The following is a 24,638-nucleotide window of genomic DNA, read 5'->3' as shown; positions in this document are numbered from 1 at the left end:
TAAAAATAATAAAACAATGTAGAGACACAAATATGTGATACTAATGTTGGGATCGGCCTCCCCTTTTTTCCCTTTTCTCCTTTGTGTCTGTCTATTACGGCTTCACAGGATAAGAGCTTTACACCAAGATGGCTTGATTTAAGAAGGGAAGTGCGAGACGGTGGTGCAGCTTTGTCTTAGCTCAACAAAGATAGCCAATGGCTATTCATCTTTGGAGAGAGGCTCGGCAAAGGAAGTTACACTAGGGGAAGTGTGGTTGTCGATGAAGCGCAAGCAAGGCACAATCGAGAAGGCTCGGCCATGCCGCTCTCCCTCTCCTTCTCATGTGTTTTTTTTTTTTTTTGAAGTTTTGTGAGTCAGAATTGGTGTCCGTAAACCATAAACATAATGTTGTTTATATAGGCAAAAACGTTGCGTGTCAGGGCCTAAAGTTTTAATATTTGCAAAGGAACTGGGGATCAAAATATGGCTTAAATTGAGTCCCAATCGGCCAAACTGCATTAAATTGAGCCCTATGCTCATTGGAGAATTCAGCTAGGCCCCGTGTATGGGCTAACCGAATTTTCCCTACCCATTGTGGGATTGTTCGTACTTTTGCACACTTAATGGATATTCAATTAAAAAGACTTTTCTTTTAATTAGACAATAACGAGCTACAAACAAAACCTGAAATAAGTCCATAAGCCTATCAAGTTTCGGCAGGCCCCTTATGATAAAGGGCCTGACTGAATCTCATTTAATACAGGCTTACGCAAGTCCCAAATAAAGCCGGATAGCTGAATTGAGCTCAAAATAGGCTCTGAGGCCTTTGTGATTTTTGGCATATGCTTCCCCCGATGACCTAATTCTTCTTTGTGGGTTTTGATCCATTTTCTTGTCAATTTAAGTCCAATTCTTTTGTCGGTCAGATTAAATAGAGATGTTAATGCATGCAGAAAATAAAATGCAAACGACAGACTGAGATTAATCTCTAATTTTTTATGCAAATTTTCCTAAATGAATTGGTCAAAATTTAAGTGTCAATAGGTACTTAAAGAGGACAAAAGATTATGTTGATTTACAGACATGTTCAAGACCTACAACTAGTAGGGTATCCAGATGTTGACTTTGCTAGCTGTCGGGATGATATGAGGTCGATAATAAAATACATCTATATGTTAGCAGGAGGTGCAATATCATGGAAAAATAAGAAACATGAAATCTACATCATCCTCTACCATGTAAGCAGAGTTTATAGCATGCTTTAAGGCCGCTACTCAAGCTGTTTAGCTCTGGAATCTCATTAGGGAGTTGATCGCGTTTGACTTTGTGGATAGATCCATATAGTTGTATTGTGATAACAACTCTGCATTGTTGTTTATCGACAATAATAGAGGTCTCAAAGGGTCTAAGCATTTGGCAGTCAAGTTTTTTACTATAAAGGTGATAGTTCAAAATGGTGACATTGCGGTAGAGCATATTTCTATAGATGATATGGTTGTAGATCCACTAACTAAAGGCATTCACCTTTATGTATTTGAACGATATGTCATTAGCATGAACTTAGGAGCAGCATGGGATGCTGTTATTTAATGAGAGCTATTTAGTTTTTTGACTCTAATGAAGTTGACATCTGCATTTATTACAATTGTGCAATAATTTGATATGTATAAACTCTTTTGCATTCAATAACGTATTTGTGAATGCATCATCATCAAGTTGAATACATATATCTAGTGAAAATCTCAAGGCATTATGTGAACTATGAGTAAAGGCTAGGGGCATTCAATTGTTAACCTTAATGATATGTCTTATTACACATAAAATGAAGTTCACTTTACGGATAATACATATGTATGTTCATTGGAACCACAAGGATATTTTTTGGTGGCACATCAGATTTCATGATACATAAAAAGAGAGAATATGACTAACGAAAGTGATGATATATAAATCATCATTATTTTGTGAGGTGTTATCCATTTGGCACACTATCATATTAAATCCATATCACTAGAATTAAAGGCATTCGTGGCCATGGAAGGTTCTATGTCTATTGATGCGATTACCGCTATGATTCGGTGTTTGAAAATTTTTGAGATTGAATTGACTATTAAGAATAATCACATGACCTACATAAAGGTGCGTACATATAGCACCGTTTCAATTAATATAGCCCAAGTGGGAGAATATTAGAATTTTTTTTATATGGGCTTAGTTAATTGAAATTAATATTTATCGTTTAACGGGTTGGTCCGTTGAAGTATCACACACACACACACACACACACACACACACACACACACACACACACACACACACACACACACACACATGTATATATTCTTAATTAGTTTAATATGGGCTGGCTAGTGTTGGTCTAGTTAGGCCCGACCATGATGAGAGGGCCTGCAGCCAAAAACTCTATAAATGGGCCCAAATCCATCCTCTAACCCACTAACGCACAAATTAGAATATATCATTTATTTTCTTGGATGGTTTTCTCATTTTGCTAGTGTTCTAAAGAGGAAATAGAGGGGAAGCGCTAGAGTTCGGAATCGTCATCGTTCCACATCAAGTTTTGAGGGATTCCAAACCATGTTGCTCCAATTCTTCTCTTCTATCATGTAGTGTTTCTAATTCTGGTTATAGTGTTCCTAGGGTATGCCATTTTCATGGCTTACGGAAGAAAAATGCTTTTCAAGAAATCATTTTTCAGTAAAATACTTAGCTTACCTATGTTTTGTGATATATAAGTGAAATCGTTTTCTAGTGATTGGATCTCATTTAGAAAATGATTTGAATTGAATGACTTTATCTCCTTGCCAAAACGAATCAAACTTTTAATTAATGTTTTTCTATCTTGTTTTTTATCTTTTTCTTTCTCCCTCCACCACAACAGGCCATAGCAAGCTCGAGCCTCGAGGTCAGCGGCCCATGTCCGCTATAGCTGGTAACTAGCCATTGCCAATGCCTAGGGATAGGCGGAGGAAGAAGAAAAAGAAAACAAAAAAATTCAAAGAATAAAAAATAAAAAATGCAAAAAATATTGAAAATATTAAAAATTCGAGATGAGCAATTTTTTAAAGTATTTTCACCTCTTTAGATTTAGGAATTAACTTTTCTAATTATATGCATGAATTTTTCGTTTACTAAGTCATTTTCGGGGAACTAAACGAGTGAAAGTTCGGAAAACCAATTCTCAAACAAAACTTAGGCCAAAACAAACACACCCTTAGATGTGTTTATTAGATGTAGCTAATAAAAACTCACAATACTACCTACAGCTGAAACTAGTGGATCCATATATCAGCCTTATGTCTCTTTCCTTTTACACAACATAGTAATTGGAGTATAGATTGGAAAGATTTAAAAGGACTAGGTATGTCCTCATAATGTTGAGATTTCTAACAAATTTGAAAAACAATAGCTTTATTTGGAAAGGAAAAATCAAGTACAGAAATAATTGTGTTCTGACAAGACATAATACCATAATTATGTTTCACGTTTATTATTTTATGTTTGAACACTTGTTTGACCAAATCACCCTTGTTCAGGATATGATGCATTTGAATTGGAGATACTTCAATAAAATCCTTGGTGTACTATATTAGAGTCCTCTTACCTTATGTACATTCAAATAAGTCAGGCAAGATGGCTAGAGAAGAGCCTGCACCGGTGCAATTACAAGATTTTGCAGCTAAGAAGCACTTAGATTGAACCCAGCTACTCAGAATTTGAATAGATCCAAATTTACAACTCAACTACGAAATTCCTTCAATTTCATGAAATAAATGGTTCGAGCCCTTACCAAGCACTATGCAACGGATTAGCTTGTTGAGGCGTCCAAAGTGGCCAATGCAACAAACATTACCCTTCCTCTCTTATTTCTCTCTTCCTTGGTTTCTACGTGCTCCCCATCTAAGTTTTCTTCATTTCTCATGATGGTTTCTACAAGAGGAAGAAGAAGAAGAGTTCTTGAAGACTATTTAGACTGAGGAGGGGTTGAGTTAGCCCTTTAGTTGCTGGCCAACTTTTAGATTCCTTAAATTTTATTTTCTGGGACCAAAAATTACGTTCTATCTCCTTAATAATATATTTGATTCTCGAAATTTGAACTTACCTCAACTTTTAATAATAAAAAAATTAAGGTTTTTGCACCTTAGCTCCTCCTCGAACTCCAAAGTGGCCATTCTCGCCCTATGGTTTTGCCGTTGAACCCGACGAAGGGAGGAAACTGGAGGTTCTGCCACCGCCAACAAGCCTAACACCATGATGCTTCCATCCACTAAAAGGAAAAATCCACTGCCAGAATCCTTCACCCATCAATGCAAGCACCAAAGGAACCTGCCCTAGTATGTTCCATTCAGGAAGCAATCACCTCTGCTCCTAAACCAGTGATCATTCAAGGTGTTGGAATTTAATATCGAGAAGTACGATTAACCTCTATCGACGTACGATTGCGGAATTATCTAGGAATGCGTGTTGAATCACCGATGCGTCTTCAATCAAATCTTCAACCCACGATGGTCCAGATTGTTGACACCTAAATTTTAATTTTCGTTTATCATTTTATAAAAATGAGAATTAGTAATGGTTCTCACAAAAATAATTTTATCATGCATAGCACATTTATTTTCTATCAGTCAAAAGCATGTTATGGCATTTAGGGTCGGATGTCGGGTCAATTGAGCTTAATTTGATAGGCGGCTGGACCGGACTAGTTTGAAAATTTCAAATGAGGCCTAGAGGGGATGCCGAATTTTTCATCATAATTTTGGACTTATGTCGCGACCTAAAAAATTAATTTTTAGGCTAATGGATTATCAGGTTAATTATTTAACTAACCCAATACGGACTCTCCCAAGCCCTACCAAGTCGCAACATTGGTTAATTCAAATGATGTAAAATTCAGAGTCGCCACTAATCATTTTTGGTAGGTTGATTAGGAACCTAAGCAAAATAGCGGGAGAACTATTTTACTTCTACAAATCAGAGATTAAGTGTTCGGGGACTTGGTTATATTAGTTAATTAAAACTAATGCCCTTTCGGTACCTTAAATTTCATGAAAATCCTAAGTTTAGCAACTCGAATTGAATCAATTCAAAGTTCAGAGAGTGGAGTTATTTTTAGGTTTTCTCATGTTTAAATGTATGCATGAATGACATGGAAACTATCTAAATGGAAAGAGAATATAATATAGCAAACCCGACATATAAGATGCAAACATGCGACATGACACGATACGGTACAAAAACGTATAAAATATTAATGGCATGACGTGCAAACATGAGATGTGAGCATGGGATATGTGGAAATTAGATATGTAAATGTGAGATGCAAACATAAGTTATGCAAATATGCGGACACCAAGAAATATGATACGAGAAAAAACAGTGACATGCAAACATGAGATTTTTGAAAAATATGGTATGTGTAGCTATGAAATATGCAAAACATGAGATATGCAAGAGAACATGTGTTGTGTGGTACAAAATATGCAAGATATGCATGATATGACAAGATATGACTCGATATGCAAGAGATATGCATGATATGTAATGCAAATATTGATGACCAAAAATGAGATAATGCACGACGCACAAGATATGCATGGATATGCATGATATGATTTTTATGCTCTTTCCTTTTGAATTTTTTTGTCACATGATGGTAAATTGAAGATTTCATTATCTTGATTTATATTCTTAAAAGTTCAATGAGATAAGGTTTTCTAAGAAGCCTTATCTTCCTAAAAATTTCAACTAGATAGGGTTTCTAAGAAACCTTATCCCTCTAGAATCTTTAGAGATTTTCAATATATGGCAAACCAAATCAAGATATTATCCATCTACAATATTCCAATCAAGATAAGGAAAAGCAATCAACAAGATCATGACTATCCATGCCTTTCAACTTTTTTCAAAAAAAAATGAGATATCCCAAATCTAAAATCAGCTCATGAAGATAGCGAATCGGATCTAAATGGCAAAAGATCAAATTCGCTAATTTCCCGTTTTTACTAAGTTGGAGGGTCGTACCCGAATAGCAACGAGTAAGGTTATCCAACTCAACGTAGACGTTGCCTATTAGAAAAAAGATTTTTTCTAATTTAGATTTAGGATTTTTTTATTCTGAAAATTGTTCTTAAAACATGAATCAATTCAATTCAAACAATGCTTTTTCCGAAAATTTCAATAAAAATCAGAACATTGGTGATTGAACTTGCAAAGATTGCTCTTTTGATTATCAAAAATTGAAGCTCAATGTTTGTTTAGCAAAATGTTCCATATTTCAACCGTTTGATAGGGAAAACATGTCAAATCGAGAGGAATCATAACATATGCAAACTCATACTCAAATACAACATATTTTGCAACCAAAAGTAAGAAAAATTACCTTGTTTTGCTTTTAAAAAAAAACTGCACGCGCACGAGCTGTGAATTCCACCCAAAAACTGCACCTTTTGGCTTTGATTTGCAGCTGAAACGAACCCCAAACAGCAAATAAACCTCCCTGAAAAACCTGCAGTAAAATGTAGCACTAAACAGTGAGAAAATTGAGCATAATCGCCACAGAACAGAAGCTGAACAGTAGCTAATCAGCATGGCACAGCAGTGGCGTCGGGATGGCAACAGTAGGGGCGGATCTCGGGAGGGCAATAGCTCGTGTTGGCTTCGACGGAGCGTCTCGCATGTCCATGCTCGGGAAACCAGTATATGTGTCGACGAGGCCGGCATCAGGAGAGAGGCATTGTGAATAGACCAACGGCAACGAGCAAGATGAAGCATCAACTAAGAAACTGCAAACGTTAGAGCTCAAACATAAAAAAAAATTAACTCAAGGGAAGAATAATCTTTTGTCCTTTTCCTTTTTCTCTTCCTCCATTGTCAAAGTGCTATTCTGGCAGAGAAAATTGACTGATTTGTGCCCACGTCTTCTTTGGAGGTGAGAATTGCAGTAGTGGAAGACCTCTCTATGGACACGTTTTTCTTTGATCAACATGTTGAGTCTCGTGTGAGTGCCTTCTTCGAGTATTGCTCCGGCACCTTCCCCTAACCTTGCGAACTCCCTCTCTATTTTCTCAGTGTGTCGCTCTAAGAACCATCGACAAAATTATGCCGTGTATTCTCAAACCCTAATGGCCGTGTCTTCTAATGAATGGCCCCCCCAAAACCCTAAGCATAAGCTAGTATTTATAGAGAAAATTGTTGCAAGCTTGGGGTCTAAAGTTTCTCAATTTTTGCAAAATAAATCCGGGCTCGAAATACGACTTGAATAAAGTCCCAAGGGGCTAAATTGCACCAAATTAATTTACTTTTCCCTGAAAATTTCGGCTAAACCCATTGTGCTTTAGGTTAACGGAAATTCATGTATTACATGGGCTTATTGTGCATTTTCTAGACTTAAATTAGGCTTTTAATAACTAATCAAATATTAAAACTAAAGCCTTGGTCTAAATTATAAGCTCCAGAATTGGTTCAAATTTTCGACACAAATACTCAAGAATTTGCATGTCAATCCACGCCCAAATCGCCTGTCAAACGAAGTCAATCTCACATCACCAAAGCTAATCAATGCTAATGCAGTGCATACATGACAAAAATGAAATATGCTATGCATGAAAATTATTTTTGGCGAGAACTAAAGTTAATTCTCATTTTTATGAAATATGACTGATTTAAAGAAAAATCAAAATTTAGGTGTCAACAACTTAAAACAGCCCGTTTGAGCTCTTAAAATTGCAAAAAGGCCTAAATTAATTATCCATTTGATTAGTTAAGGTCCAATTGGGTCCGGAATGACAAAATGAGCCCACGAAAGCCTAGGATTTTGGTCCAACTTGTGGGAGTCCTCATTTGGACGAAAATTCTAGCTATTTTTAATAAATAGGACTCCTCAAAAGTCAGAATTTTCAATCCGACGATCGATATCTAATAAGAGTTTCTGAATCGAACGGTCGTCGGTAAACCCTACGCTTGCGTGCAACCCTTTGTTCTATAAATATACAGTTATGCCTAGGGTTTAGAGGGGGCGATCTTATTCAGAAAATTTGAGAGAAACACGTGAGAGTAAGGCAAGAGAGAGGCGAGTTTTGGGTGATAAGGAAGAATCAATCTTAGGTTGCCTCTTCCCCGGCGGTTTCCCTTCTTTTCCTTGTGGTTTTCTGGAGCAGTAGCTGCGGTTTTAAGCCTTATACATGTGCTCGAAACTCATCGGGTTCCTCACCATTATCTTGAAGATCGGACCCTAGAGATTGAGAAGCTTAGAAGACAAATTAAGCTTCTTGAGGAACAGAAGATACAACTTGAAAAGCATGCATATCAATCTGGTTTTCCTCCACACGATCCCCTTTTCCCCGAATTCTTTCCATCCCAAACCACTCTAGAATCTCCAGCCACTTCAGTCTTTTCAGGATCTTCCTCTTTTTGCAGCTACCCTTGCAACTGCGCCATCTTTTCCCAAAACAAATGTCTTAGCTCTTAGAGCAAAGTTGCAAGAAATCGAAAAACAAAAACAAAAAAGAAAATCTCCTCTACCTACTCCTTCTGTACCTCCAAAACTTAAAGAATCACCTCTTGATTCCCCCAAATCCCAAAACCATTCTTACATAGTGTCTAATCCTCTAGAAAGCTTTTTGAGGCAACAAATTCCTTCTATTTCTGCTGTCAATACAGCTGTCCCCCAAGAGTTAACCGACTCTGATTCGGTTTCAAAATCCTTGCATACTGACGTTGTTTCATCAGCCTCATCTGAGACCTCTCCCGACAAGAATCAGCCGATCGCTGAAATCATGATGGCCGATCACACATAACCCAAAGAAGAAGAAGTAGAACCCCAAGTAACCATGCCCTCGGAAAACCAGCCCTAGTCGGGTTCCAGAACTTTCTTCACCTTTGATGACCTTCCATTTTACAAATGGCCCGATAGACTTCGGGAGTTTCATGCATGGATGATTGCCAGAAACTTAAGAGAGCACAATACTTACGAAGTGCTTCTTGAGTTTACTAGCGGACTTACAAGAACAATGAAAGATTGGTGGAACTTGGGTTCGAAACAAGACCAAATATCATTTCTCATGATGAATTTTAACCAAGCCATTCATGTTATTTACACCTATTTCATTGGCACGCTTGGCAATACCAAAGAGCTCAAGAAGAAAAAATAATTTGAGCGAAAATGCTATTCTACTTCCAAAAAGGACCTTGATCATCACTTTCGTGAGATGATCAAACTTTTTTTTCACCTTGGTGCAGATGCGAACCTTAAACCTATATTCATGGCTTCCATTCCTAAAGAAATTGCAGACGAGGCAAAAAAGGTTCTGCAAACCCACAATAAAACTATTGCAGAAGTCACCATGGGTGAAATACAACAAGTAATCCATCTTGCTATTGAAGAAAATTGCCACATAAGGAAACTTTTCCAACAGTTCCTTCGTGAAAATCGCAATCCAAATAAGAATTGTGACAAGTCATACTTGAAGATAAAGTGCCCACAAGATTGTGATGACCCATCTTGTCATACCAAGAAGAAGTCCCACTTCAAGAAGGTTTCCTTTAAAAAAAGAAGAAGCAAAGGGAAATGGAAAGGGAAATGGAAATTTCTGCGTAAGAAATCTCGTTCCTCTGTGACAAGGGGAAAGTACAAATCCGATCGGTGCTACATTTGTAACAAAAAAAGACACTTTGCAAAGAAATGTCCTCGGGCCAAGCACCGGGGAAGTTATATGATTCGGAAGATCTCGAAGACTATTGGAATCTCCCTCGGTAATGAAGATGTCAAATCCGTCTTCTCGATCGAAGATGAACCTTCATCCAAGACTCTTTGTGCTATAAAAGCCTACTCCTCCGATTTTGAATCTGATGATACCCCAGGAGACATCTTCGCCATTTTTCCTAATTTCATTTCAGATTCCTTCCAAATTAAACCATCTGTCTTTCACTCACCCTATATTCCAGTCCAAATCTTTCTTTACGGTCAAGAAAACCTCATCCAAGTGATTGCTGTTATAGACACTGGAGCTGCTGCATCCCTTATGGACATCAAAGTTCTCCTAGAAGAGTTTTGGATACCATACACCAGGTATTTCGGTTTTGCCTCTGGTGACACCTTCACCACTAAAGTCCGCATCAAACCAATCACTTTCCAACTTTTTCCCAAATGCTCAATCACTACAAAAATTCTTGGTTGTCCTTCACATGATAAAGACCTCATCATCGGTCGGGACATTCTAGCCCAACTTTCACAACTCAAAATTCGGTCCGATGGAATCAAATTCAAAGATCATTTTAAAGAGTTCGTAGACATCCAATGACTCTTTATCATCCAACCTGAAATTCTTGATCTCATCACCCAAACACTCTTATCCTGTTGTGCAGATTCCCACTCCCAATTTGTCCAGAATTGTTCTCATCCCCTTTGGACAAATTCAGACTTTTTTATTCGTCTTCCATTTAAGAAGAATGGAAATTTGAATCCCACAAAAACTAGTCATTTTGGAATGAATCCGGACCACCTTGCCCTAGCTCAAAAGGAATGCTCTGAGCTACTCTCCCAAGGATTCATTGAGTCATCCGACTCACAGTGGGCATGTGAAGCTTTATATGTCAACAAGAGAGCCGAACAAAATCGTGGCAAACCCGGACTAGTCATAAATTATCAACCCCTGAATAAATTTCTTCAGGACGATAAATTCCCTCGGCCACACAAAAATTCTTTGTTCTCCGGTCTAGCTCAAGACAGAATTTATTCCAAATTCGGCCTAAAAGCGGGATTTTGGCAATTGGGTATTGACCCGGAAGATAGGCCCAAAACTGGATTCCGTATTCCAAACCAACATTACCAATAGAAAGTCCTTCCTTTTGGACTCAAAATAGCCCCTTCACTGTTTCAAAAGGCCATGTGCATAATCTTTCAGCTTATACTACTAGATGCCCGGATCTACATTGATGATATCCTTCTCTATTCAGTTGATGAAAAATCTCATTGCTAACTCCTCACTTAGTTCGCTGAGATTGCCAAAAAATATAGCATCATGCTTTCCCGGAAGAAAATGATCGTTGCCCGAAAGGAAATAGAATTTCTTGGCATGCACCTCAAAGAAGGAACCTACTGCCTAGGACCTCATGTTGCAAAAGATTTGCAAAAATTCCCAGACAGTAATCTCACAATCAATCAGGTACAAGCCTTCCTTGGAATTGTTAACTACCTAAGAGACTTTGTACCAAAAGTTTCAAAGGTATTGCATCCCCTCCAAAAAATGTTGAAGAAAAAGGCACTACATTGGGGACCAAAGCAGACAAAGGCAGTCAAATATCTCAAGGACATCCTCCAGCATCTACCTCCTTTGCAAATTCCTTCCACAGGCAAAAGAATCTTGCAGACGGATGCCGATGACAAATATTGGGCAGCTATTCTCCTAGAAGAACTCGACGGTAAGCGGAAAATCTGTGCTTACAAGAGAGATCGATTCAATAATGCGAAAATGCATTATCATTCCACCTTCATAGAAATCCTAGCAGTAAAATATGGAGCCAAAAAATTTGAATTCCATCTCATCGGCTACCATTTTCTTGTGGAAATGGATATGTCTTGTTTCCCTCAAATGTTGAAGTTCAAACAAAAGCAAATTCCTCACCCTCGGCTTTTGAGATTGACCAAATGGTTTTCAAAATACTCTTTCGAGGCCAAACACATTTCGGGAAAGAAAAATGTTCTTGCAGACTTTTTCTCCGGACCCAAAGAACCAACCTCCTCTATTAACATGTACATTCAAAAACAGGTCTCAGACGGTACCTTTCGTACGGTTAATATGAGAGAACATTAGTGGCCTTCGCACCGGTACCCTCCCGATGTCCCTAGTCTAATTCAACATAATTATTTCTCTGCAAACCTTCATCATCAGCTCTGGCATTATCATTACCATATCTTTCTAGATCATGGTGGTTTGATGTTAAAACCCGGATTGAATTATGAATATCGCTTCATTCAACCTCTCTGTTGGACTCTAGATGAAACATTTCCAAAAGAACTTAAGTGAATGTTTTGGTACATATTTAATCAGTATCATGTTGCCATTGAATTTCCAACAGATAAAATCATTAAGGTTTTATCCCAAGCCCTTTTTGGAGATTACAGAGCTCATGATCGGAGATACTTGATGGACATCCTCACATGGTTCCAGTCTCTCTAAGCATGGAACAACCTGTTCAAAATGCAACGCAGAGTTGGAAGACCAGAGCCAGAAAGACACGGTGGTAATTTTCCATAGCCCTTGATCTTTTACATGACCTATAGGAGACAAACAAACAGATACAGCTCAAGTTGGCACTGCGACCTTCAAATCAGATCTCCCCGAGCAGAAAGCCCCGATTCATCAGAATTTTCCAAAGACAATCACAGAACTTCATTATGAATATAAGGAACTTCAAAGGATTTTGTACCAGTCAAATAAAGTTATTCCCCCAGAAGTGTGGCCATACTCAACTAGATGTTCATGGGATAGACCCAGCACACACCCCAGCACCTTTCAAGCCCTTGAAGAATTCCGGAAGAACCAACCAAACTCCTCTATGAATGTGGATTTGCAAGATTCGCAAGATCCATGGGGTGGACCACTATCACAGGACCCATATGACCTACCACGGCCAGTCATAGCTGGTCGGGACATTTCGTCCGGCTCCGGAGATATTCCATTTAGTTCTATGGATATTCCGTCTAGCGGTATTCCTCATGACCCAGAAGCCGACGGACTAATATCAGAATACGAAGAAGCTCAATTATTGAGAGCATTCAAGTGATAGAAAGATAGCCCAGACAGCTCGGACATTGATGATGCGAATTATTATCCCTCGTGATAATAAGTCGTGCCCGCCTCCTTATCATGTTAAAAAATGTGTGCTGAAATAATTGACCATCTGTGGTCAAAAGTAGTTGTAATAGTTGTTAATTATTGTCATGAGTGTCAAAAGTCAACCGTAGTTGGTGAAATGTTTGTCAGAGTTGTTGTTTGTCATTATCGGGGTTACAACCACCCACTTAAGTCGACGGATCTCAATTATTGAGAATCTAAAGTGTTTGTATTGTCATCGCCTATAAAAGGCCCCCTCATGTAATATGTTCAAGAGAGCTTGCTTGTTAAAAGCTTGCCTGCAAAAATATCATTGTGAAAAAATCATGAAACACTAAATATCTTTCTTCTTCTCTTCAAGCGGTATTCCAAGAGTCAGATTCTTTTTGTTAATTTAGCGGTACGATTTGGTTCAGTATGCTCTCCACTTGCCACTTTGATGCATTCTTCCCACACTTGCACATTGCACCGACCAGACCGGAGGTCGTAAAATTCACCTAGAATCCTCATCCCAAGAATGCATCTGTGGAACCCGTGGATCAGAAATATCTGATGCGTTAAGGGTTGAGCTTTAAGAATGAATTTAGAAGCTAAAAGGCGGATCCCTCGTAGTCGCCTGCAGATAGGTCATATGGGATTAGCATACTTGCTTCTAGATTTAGGCTTGTCTCCACATCCTTTGATGGTAATCACAACACCTTTTATATAAGTAAAGACCGGAGAAAAAGTGCTAATATGAATAGTATCTCATGGTGACTTAGAAGTACGAGAGACATGCTAGTGTTCGTGGAGGTCTTTGCTTACTAATAAAGGTGGAAGAAGCATTGATTACTAATACTATTGGTGATTATTGTTATGTTTGAAGATTACGTAAGATTACCGTTAAGCGACAATGTGATAATTTTTAACTTATGTGATGCATAGCTACATATTGCAAAGCAAGTTCTATGTGGCCTCATTATTGAAATCACTAAAGAATATGTTATCTCTCAATGCTTGTCTTAGATTGAATTGATCTCTTTACATCTGCCTTACTACAACTCTCTTTAAAGATATCAAGAGATTTATACATTGCTTTTCATCTTTTTGACGGGAAATCTACTGAAAAGTAGGTTTTTACTTAAACTGCAACTATCTCTATACTCTATTTATTCCACACCTGTGGGACAATTTTGTCGTCATAAAAACTGAGATTGTTGAGAAAATACCTCCATGGGATTTTGATGGCTCCAAAACTGTATTTGGTACTAATATCTCCTATGATAAGTGCGGATGATGAATTAGTTTTGTAAATGTCTATGTTCCTTTTATATAAGTAAAGACAAGAAACTAAGATGTGACAATCACGAGATCTGGCGCTAGTATGAGTAGTATCTCATGGTGACTTAAAAGTACCAGAGTCAAGTTAGTGCTCGTGGAGATCTTTGGTTATTAATAAAGGTGGAAAAATCATTGATCTTGCTATCACTTGTTGTTTCATCGGTATCATCGCTTAAGATTGTCAACCAACTCATTTACAATTTGCACGTGTTGACGATGAGTTTCGGATCATGTTGATGACAAGTTTCCATTGATGACGGTGAAGGATACGTATGAAGATGACCGTTGATGGTACAGAAAAGAGCTATTACAAGACTGGGCTCGGTAGTTGAAAAATCGGGAAAAGAATTCAAAAAAGCAGTTGATAGGTTCTACATCAGTGAGGTGACAGCTGCATCAGACTGCATTTTAGGAAACATGCCCGTGTCAGAGGAAGCGGTTGTGTGGGCAATCATGATTCTAGCAAGGATCTCTGCCTGCTCTTAAGTGGCTAGCTTGATCTTCCTCGAGGTCTCCAATGGACAAATTGAAGACCTCTATAAAAGAGGATCAAAGAAGCTTGGAAGAGGCTGGACACGAGATATGCAGTTCTTCTTTAAGCTAGAAATCTTCACTACTCTTGATTTAATATTTCTATGTAAAGGTTTTAGCATTGTAATAGCAGATATCAGGTGCACAAGTGTAGGTGTAGTCATTGTGTGCTAATAGCGTCATCTATCGTGTGAAAGGAATAACACTTGATAATTATAATTTACAGTGATGATCATAATGCAATCCAACCGATGTTAAAGCCGTTATCAAAGAATGGATGTAGGATTGGGAATATAAAGTCGAAACACTATAAATCGCAGTGTGATCTATCTTTATTGTTCATTATCTTCTCTATTTGCTCACTATCATCACACACGCTAATTATTCTCATCCTATCTCTATTACTACTTGTGTTATAATTCGAGAAAGATTTTTTAAAATCTTCATTCAATCTATTCAACCCCCTTCTAAATTGTATTATTAGCCTCAATAATGGGTATCATAGCCTCCTTGCTTGTTATCGAAAGTCTTTTACTTCTAAGTATAAAGATTTGCGTGAATGGCTAACCTTGTCGGCTTTCTTTCTTTTCTTTTTTTTTAATTTTCATGCCCCTAACAAGCCTCCATGCTTTGGTAGAACCAACTATGAATTCCAGAAGCAATGCATGTAAGCATACACTGAAGCATGGGATAAGTACACCGTGAATGCCATAACTTGTGTACGGCGTTTACTTGAATACCATAACTTTCAAAACGTTCACTTGAATGTCATAACTTTCAAAAATCATTTACTTGAATGCCACGTCAACTTTTCCGGTGTGCCACGTCAACTTTTCGGCGTCCACGTCGGTGATGCCACTCAAGTGAACAATTTTTTAAAGTTATGACACTTAAGTGAACGTTTTGAAAGTTAATGAACATCGTACAAAAGTTATGACACTGATAGTGTACCTATGCCCAACGCATGCAAGCATACACTCATGCAGGAAGTCACCGTCAATGGACTTGTACCAACAAGAGCTCCTGCTCAGCAAAACGGTGAAAACGTCTGACCAGCTGCAATTATTGCTGATCTCGTAGCTCTACTGGAAGAACCACGAAGAAGACAAGCTCACAATGCTAAAGCAAGCAAATGCTCTCTCTCTCTCTCTCTCTCTCTCTCTCTCTCTCTCTCTCTCTATTTAACAAGATTTCTTCTTGTCTTATAGCTAAAGAAATCTGGAAAAAGGCTCCAAGTCACATTCGAAGGAATAAATCAAGTATGAGAAACCAAGATGAACATCCTTCTTCGAAATTAGGAGAAGTTCAAGATGAAGTCTAACAAAACAGTTACTCGAATGTTCACTTTTCATAGAAATCGTGAATGGTCTTGCCAAGTAAGGAAAGATTTTCACTGAGGCTGAAAAAGTACACAAATTTCTAAGGGCGTTACAAAAAGAGCGGAGTCATGTGAACACATCAGTTCGACAAACAATGAGAATCTAACGCATTTTGATATGATAAGAACCTTGATGTCTTATGAAGCTGAGCACTTAAACGAAGAATCGAATAGAAAAGGTACGAAAGTCATTGCTTTTAAGCCAGAGATTATAACAATGCAGGTGAACCAACGACATCTAAGAAGGATGACGATGAAGACCTGGTACTCCCAACTAGAAGATTCAAAACCAACGACAGTCCTGGTGTGTCGGCAAGATGGATCCGACTTCATCCTTATTTAAATTATTAAGACAAACTTCTTTTTTCTCCATTATTTTTATTTTTATTAGTATTGTAAGTTTCACCCACTAGTTATTGGAGTATATCTTTCCTCAGTTGCATTTGGCATTGTTATTTTGATGTAACGTTCTAATCTCAGTTATTGTCATTGCAATCCGTTATCAGCTTAAATCATCTTCAACACTTTACATTCCATTTAATTAAAATTTCAATTCCTCCACATTATTTGTTATTGTACTTTTAAATTCACTACCAAGTAGTAACTTTTTCTTACTCTTCATAGTAAATCAATATCCAAAATAAAAAAATTGTATGCAATGTTTTTTATGTTTTGGTCAGAAATTGTATGCAATGTTAAAAACCAATTTTTTAGCATCTCATAGTAGAAATAGCGATTTTATCATAAGTTTTGATTAAATATGAAAGTATTTTAATAAATGAACCGAGTCAGATATTAGTCACTGAATATGCATTGCATATAAATTTGTTAAAATGGATTAAACGAATTAATTTGGATCGGATCTTTTTCGACTCGACCCGACCCTACCCACAAGGAGGTCCACTAAGTGCCCTTGTCTTTTGAAACTTCCGTCTTATGACTTGACGAGAAAGAGATGGACCATATACTGGATATACTGGCATTGCCGAAGCAAATCCAGTAAATGCATATTGGGAGAATAGTATCCTTTTACACTAGCAAATAGCAATACGCATTGATTTCCATACTCTCCTTTCCAAAGAAATACACAATATTTCAACTTGGTAGGCTTTCTCGGTAAAACTGAAAGCAAAGGATTCTCACTTCTGTGGAAATCGTGAAACAAGCCTAGGAGACCCAGTTCATGAACAAGTCCTTGAAACAAAGTGATTGAACACCTAGTTCGCAGGGTCGATAGTACACCACTCCTTATGACTTTCCATCACGAGTACCTCAATCGAAATGATAAGATCAAAGTTACTCTTCAAATGCAACGGTGCCATGTATGCTGGCATTATATCTCGACTACAATAAGCTTGTCGATACAGAACCAAATGGTGAGAATTCTTCATTCTCGAGAGGGAGATCCATACAATGCCGACAGTTCTCCTTGAAACTCCAAAGTCTCGTGGTGATAGCCTCTGAAAAGCCCTCAGGTCGAACTATTAGAGTCCAACCATATGTTACTCAGATCAATATGGTCAGGACTGCAAATGAGATTGGGCGTCCAGCAGAAAAGATGAAGATTAAGCCGATACCAAGGAGAATCTTAGCGTAAGGTACTGGACAGGCATACTCAACTACTATCTACACTACCTATACAAAGAAATGAGTAAGCTCAACGATAGTCCTCAGCTGATATTCTTCAGCATATGCACATTTGGCTTGAAAACAGCATCTTGCAGGAACACCAGAGATCAAATCATTCAAGAAATCAAACCCAGAGTGAAACTAACTCAAGAGGCCTCGTGTATGATACTAGTATTTACCCCCAAAAAAGAACCTCATCGTCTCGTATCACTCCATCCGCTGGGAAGTCTCCACTTCCTATGCCAATAAATTGACACTCTCGACCAAGATGGAAACCCAAAATTGTACTCGAGTGGCCAATCAGCAGGGCCTCCAACTATCAGAGGCAACCAGACGTACCGGGATTCCCTCAAATCAGCTGGGTTCCATCTATCAGCCATGAAGATAAATGACCCGTGAAGCCCCGCTACCGGGATGACAAATGTACCCTGTGCAAAAAAAGTAGTCAGCTGAAATATTTTGCCTCCACCGATGGACGGATTGCCCATTGTCTCCCAAGGCCCCATGATCGACTCTGCCGCGTGGGCCAATGCCTCGTTTGGTGCCCAGCCAGTGCACCCAGATGTAATCATGTAATAAATCCCTTCATGCTTGAACAAAGCCGGAGCTTCCCTGTGTTGGCCCACGAGAATTCTCTTCACGACATGTGTAACATCAAGATAGTCATCTGTTAGAGGACCAATATGAAGTTCACTGTTGTCCTCAGAAGAATACACGAGATATGCCATGCCATTATCATCTTTGAAGATTGTCATGTCTCGGCTTTCAAACCCATGGGGCCGCTTACTGTAGACATAATCAAAGGGACCTGTGGGATAATCACTGATGGCAACACCAACTGCTGCTTTGGTATAGTTGGCGTCATCTATGTGCATCCACATGACATACTTTCCAGTCTTTTCATTGTAGATCACTTTTGGCCTCTCTAGCACGTTTGACTTATGGAGATCATGGGTTTCATTCGCTTCTTCGGCTGCTAAGACAATTCCTTCATTTTTCCAAGTCCACAAATCCTTTGACGAATAACAGCCGACTCCTATGATGTCAACCTGGTTTCAACAAGTACCTGATGAATATGAAGGAAGTTCACAACTAAAGGAAGTACTTAACAATGGACGAGACACTAATGCAGGCACAAAAGGCAAGTTAAGTCATTGCAAATAACAGGTTAAGTCAGATTGCAATACCAATTGCCAGGAAAAGATTAAAGCAAAAGGCAAAATGAAAAGTGAAGAGACTTGTCTGATATATCTCCTCCGCGTATCATCCCAGAAGAAAGTTATAAAAGAGAACTAATGTATAGACATAAATATTCTCAAGGCTCAAAAGCAATCACAGGCAATCCCACACACAAATAATCGGCTTTCGGCAAACTGAATTGGCGTAGTTAAAGAAAAAATGGAATTAATTGGCCATTGCCACAGAGAGAGAGAGAGAGAGAGAGAGAGAGAGAGAGAGATGATTATCAAAGTTTGAAATAACAGCTACACTTAAGTTGCTTCTATTCCAATTCATCCAATCCGCATCATTAGGCCACAAGAAAACCAACATCATCCTATATTACTTCGTGGCCATTACCAGCAAACTGAAACAGATTGTAGAATTTGCAGAAGAAAGAAGGCTACCAACAGAAGATCAAGAGTGTCACACCCAAAATCTCAGTACAGCATCAAGTACCCATGAATCGGTAAGACCATTTACGGGAAAGGGATAAAGTAGTATGGAATCATAGTTTTTGCTTTGTCTTGGCTATGGATAAGTATGGCTATACATATTGAAGATGCAAGTAAGGATACAGTCTCGCACTTTTCCAATAAGCACAAGGAAGACACACAGTTCCAAAGGCCACCTACCTTCAGCAACCACTTATCAAGCATGAGAAGGACATATTTTTTTCTTCCCAACAGCATCATGAACTACAGAATCGAATGTTGCTTAAAACTCAGATTACAGACATGCGATACTGGCCAAGCTAAAATGCACTTAGGGACATCCAGCACCAGCACCAGCACCATCCTCGATACTCTCAACCTAGCCAGTAATTTCCAAAGAAAAACATTCTGAATGAGATTAGGAAATTTTCCTGCCCTCATAAAAATTGTAGTCACTAGGCATTTGTCATGTATTCACAGTAATGACGAACACATGAATCTTGAGAAATTCACTATTAGTTAAATTGGTTAAAATAAGAAAAAGAGTGCAATGACGCAATACAAATACTTGAGAGAAGTATCTCCGTTTTGCTGCGGTGTCATTGTCAACAGAATACCTCAAATAACTTGACACATGTAGTAAGAGACATTACTGCAGAAAGTAAAGAAAACAGATTCTCAGATTAAAGCTAACATGAAAAGTGCAATAGAATATTAAAAATTTGGTCATCGGTCAATTGAGTCAAAACAACCTATTTTTTTAAATCAAGAGCTAAACTTCTTTGAAGGAGTTGCAATTAAAACCTTAAAATCTCATAGTTGACAACATTTGGTCACTGAAAATTGCATGCTCTCAAATTTTCACAGAATTAAGCATGATTTTGACACAATCAAGAGATTCAAGATAACCAAAAACACAGATTTTGTCAATCATTATTTAAAAGAATTAAACCCAAATCTAATGTAAACAGAGGACAAACCTGAGTCTTATGATATTAATTTTCTTTCATCTATATAAAACACAGATTTTATTTCTCATTAAATTCCAACACTTAATTTAGCCACTCAATTATCGATGAAACCCATGTATTATATTCTTAACTGGGGCCCAAATCAGGCTTTATTTCGAGAAAAACTAACAGGGTAAGATTTTCCAGTGACCAAAACAAGCGGTGATATAGGGCCCAATTGGGTGTCTCTCAAATGCTTTATGACTCAATTTACCAAACAAATCATTTAGGACTCAATAGATCAAAGATAAAATGTTTGCAACTCATATTGCACTTATCCCACTAAAATACAGAATAGTTATACAAAGACACAAGGATGCAAAAGATGTGTCATAAGAGTTTTTAGTCCACAAGCACGTAAGGTGCTTCTACACTCCACATACAATGTGAATCATCCAAAAGGAACCACTCAGCTGATTCAAAGGAGGAGACCTGCCCAGTAGTCAAGGCAAGGGATAGACCTGCCCAACAATGGTGACCATCTACATACTTTTGGCTGAAAGCTTAGATCACGACCAAATTCACCTCAGATAACTATGGTAATAACCAGAGGACATGACCAAAGCTATCCATCAGGTGGTAAGAGATTTAAAAATTTCATCTATCCTAGGAAAAGCCAATCAGCTCAAATTTCAAAACGGGATGCCATGTGCAGTGCAAGAAACAGGGAAGGTGAACAAACAATGATGGTTATTCTCTCAGCTAATGCTATAGGAACAAAGACAAAACTGAATGTATACAGGCATATGTTAATTAGGAAGCATAATTAACTGACTTTAGCCCCCCACAGAACACAAAGGAGACTTACAATTAAGCGGATAAATTAGACATCTGAAGGAGATAATTCTAGATCAAGCAATTGGATTTAGACAATAAGTTTGATTAAACAACTTACTCGTGCTAATCCCTTCGGGGCAAGGAAAGTAGGACCATCTTTATATTCTCCATACCAGTAATACGTCCTCGAATGCAGATCATACAGAATACCACCTCCATGGGCCTGAATGGGATTTCCTTCAGTGTCCAACCACATCCTCCCCGGAAAGTAGTAAGAGCTATCATTGCCCATGTCCTTGGTTGGATCTATGGCACTTCGATGATCGGGAAAAAAGACATGCCTGATTTGGGAATTCTCATCAAGAAACTCATCGATCAAGGTGGTTTTCTTTTTAGGTCTCCGTTTTGCTGCACGAGGAGAACGCCTTCCACGAGGTGGAGGGATATGGATATTTTCTTCCTCAACCACCTCCAGTTCTTGAAAACTATGGTGGCTCATTCGCAACCCTGTCTCCTCCCCTTTGCTGTCAGTTTTATGGAGAGTGGAATATAAATGAAGCAAAAGGAGGAATCCCACCAAACTCCATACCATAGCAGGCATTGAACATCTGACCCCTGCATTCCAACCTAAAATTGTCGTTTTTCTGTTTTTGTTCCTCATCCTCATTTTCTATTCCACTTTTCTCTCTCTCCAGAAGAATGTTTCAATCTATATACAACCTACAGAGGTGTGGAAGGGTACAAACATGAGCTGCCAAAACTATACAATCTATATTTCACGGCAACAACAAAAGTAATGATGATTTAAAGGAATAGATGTGATACAAAGGTATTGCTATATATCTTAAACAAACTTTATCAAAGCAAATTGCATCTTTGGTAGCTTCGCTTTTTGTATATCACATAAATCAAATGATTTCCACTGATCTTATACTAGCTCTCAAGTTTGAAGCGTCTCCATCTATAACTAGAATCCCAGTCCTTTCAATTGCAATTTTCTTCCATGAATAGCGAATGAGATCCTGGTACAACCAAACAGCACCATAATGTGGAGATAACTAGTGACTATATAGAGGCAGTAAATAACAGAGACTGCAGTCTCTAATGCACCCATGACGCCCCGCTGAATACGTGCACTGATGTTTTAGTACTGCAGAAAAAATTAGCTGTGCTCAACGTGTGTCAACTACGAATTATTCACCCCACCTTTTGGAGGTCTTTCTTCTTGAATGTACTAGGGTTTTTTAGTTCAGCCGACGCTATACATCTTAATTTACCAGTCTCACAGAAATATCTCCCAGTTATCTGAATAATGTGAACTCATCCTTCCCAGAAATTGCAAATCTCTAGATTCAAAGGGATTCAGTTGGCCGATTCCCCCAACCATCGGTAACCTTTGTAGACTTTACCAGCTGGATCGTGCAGGCAATCACAGCTGGATCTATTTGGTTTCGTATGGAAGCATGCCTCGCCTTGATAAGAAACTTCACACAAAAACACTTGTATGCGCATGTTTGCATTTTATGATCATATCGGTAACTGTGACCAGATTTCATCCTTGTTTTTTATTGGACTAATATTTTTCCCTGCATGCAGTCATTTTGGGACGACCCAACTCTCTCACACGTTTCCTATCAACTTCAGCTCTGAGATGCATCTCATGCATGTGTAAATTCTGATAATCACCAGAACGATGCATTTAGTCCATCCATAGTTTACTTGGCGCTTCTCAAGCCTTATATTAAGAAAGCCAGCTCTCTCTCTCTCTCCTCCCTCCCTCCCTCCCTCCCCCCCCCAAAACCAAAAAAACACTCTTTTCCCTGCCGCGACATCTTTCTTATCTCCACATCACTACTTAAAGCATCTCTCTGGGAAAGAGGAAGCGAAACAGTTGAGGATGGTAATGGCCTGCTTACTTTATCGTATGAGAGAAATACTAGAGAATGTCTTGAAGCTGATACTCTCGGAGGTGGTTGATGCAACAGAAATAGGCTACTGAAATTAACGAATGAAAGCTAGGGCAGACTGACAGAGTACACGTGAACAAGGAACTAAATTGCTCTACTAACAATCACATTTGAACAGCAAAAACAGCTGCTGTTAAACAAAGGTTACAATAAATTGGATCTCATGGAATAAGCTCAAAAACAGTGGACCCTTTATTGATGCTAAGGAAGGAGAAAGAAATGGTCAGAAATGGCAAAGCAGGAGATTTGGGAAACAATGCCGTTTTACAATCAGAATTCAAAAAAAGAAACAGGTTCCTATAAATCTATGTATTTCACTCCATTGCGACAGATTGAGTCCTACCGTCTACTTAGTCCCAAACATGAGCGAATATGTTTAGCCAAATTGGAACAGATGTCTTCAACCGTGCAAAACTCAGTAAAATTTCCTTAAAAGAAGATATGTTGTCCCAATGGATGATACGAGCTCAGCTCATCTTTTCGTATAAATGACAGAGAGGGGGAAAAAGAATCGCAAACAACCCAGAATTTCTTCTACGAATTGAGGTTCTACCACCTATAAAAAAAAAAAAATGCAACCCGGAAATTATCAGCCAAACGGCAAATTCCCATTTCGGAAATCATGTTCATCCCACAAATTTCAACTCCTCGCGCATCGTCTTTACTTAGCGATCGCGACACCAGAATCGCACTCTCACAAACTGAAACTCAGAGGCACGGGTATGTCGGGTGCTGAAAAAAGACAGCAAAAGCAAGAACGCTAAACCATAAATTTGTCCGACAAGCCGCCAAACAGTTGAATTTATCATCCTATCGATAGATTAACATCCTATGGAAACAACTGACCTGAAAACAACCCAGTCGCGAGCATCGCAGAATTTGCAAAGGCGTAGCTTCGCAGCTGAAACTGCTTCAAGCTGACTCAAACCCAGAAAAAGAGAAGGCAGAATAGCCCTCTTCAGCTTCCAATGCGCAGTCTCAGGCGAACTTCTGCCCAATTTGATGTCAAAATCAAAACCCAGTAGAGAGAGAGACAGATAGACGGAGAGAGAAGGTGGGTATGGTTTTCTTTGGGGTTGCGCTTTGAATTGGATCAGAAGAGGTTGACGATGATTAGGACTCGTGACCGAAGGACACTCTCGGCTCGTGCCTGGTGTCAGTAGGGACCTTGAAGGCGTCTCTCGCAGGGCATGGAGATGTAATGGCCATTCATCCATGGTGGTTAAAACTCACCTCTTCCTTCACCCCCAACCTTGACTCCCACTCCCCTGAGTCAAATTCATGACGTGCGATGAGATGATAACTATGGTTATCATCGGAGATGATCAGTGACACCTGGCCTTATACTTGACTTATACTTGTTCGGACAACCGCCCAGCCTCTTTCACTTCTACTAAATATTTTGAAAAATAGTAAAAGAACGTTTACGTTCAAAGAGTTAACTTAGCAATAAAAGCCCGTCAGAATTGTGATAGGTTAATATCACGAAAAAATTTAAATTAGTACATTTATGACAATTTACTCTTAATTAATTTTTTAAT

General features: G+C 38.6%; 1 protein-coding gene across 1 annotated transcript; it reads right to left on the bottom strand.

Annotated features, from left to right (window-relative positions):
• Positions 1–17,003: 17,003 nt before the first annotated feature.
• Positions 17,004–24,341, bottom strand: LOC115742079. The gene is made up of 3 exons (XM_030676177.2): positions 23,944–24,341; positions 21,249–21,850; positions 17,004–18,740 (listed from the first exon to the last, which is right to left on the bottom strand). The coding sequence occupies exons 2-3, from the start codon at positions 21,795–21,797 to the stop codon at positions 17,886–17,888; spliced, it is 1,404 nt and encodes a 467-aa protein (XP_030532037.1). The 5' UTR covers positions 21,798–21,850; positions 23,944–24,341; the 3' UTR covers positions 17,004–17,885.
• Positions 24,342–24,638: the final 297 nt, after the last annotated feature.

This window comes from Rhodamnia argentea, chromosome 11 (genome assembly GCF_020921035.1).
Source record: "Rhodamnia argentea isolate NSW1041297 chromosome 11, ASM2092103v1, whole genome shotgun sequence".
Classification (NCBI taxonomy): domain Eukaryota; kingdom Viridiplantae; phylum Streptophyta; class Magnoliopsida; order Myrtales; family Myrtaceae; genus Rhodamnia; species Rhodamnia argentea.
The sequence above is the reverse complement of the archived record's forward strand: the minus strand, read 5'-3'. Positions and strand labels throughout refer to the sequence as shown.

Excerpts from the sequence above, each read along its gene's own strand:
- LOC115742079 (XM_030676177.2), bottom strand. The coding sequence starts at position 21,797 with ATGAGGATGAGGAACAAAAACAGAAAAACGACAATTTTAGGTTGGAAT. Across the intron at positions 18,741-21,248 it reads CCCCGAAGGGATTAGCACGA|GTTGACATCATAGGAGTCGG; the intron begins GTAAGTTGTTTA and ends TGTTGAAACCAG.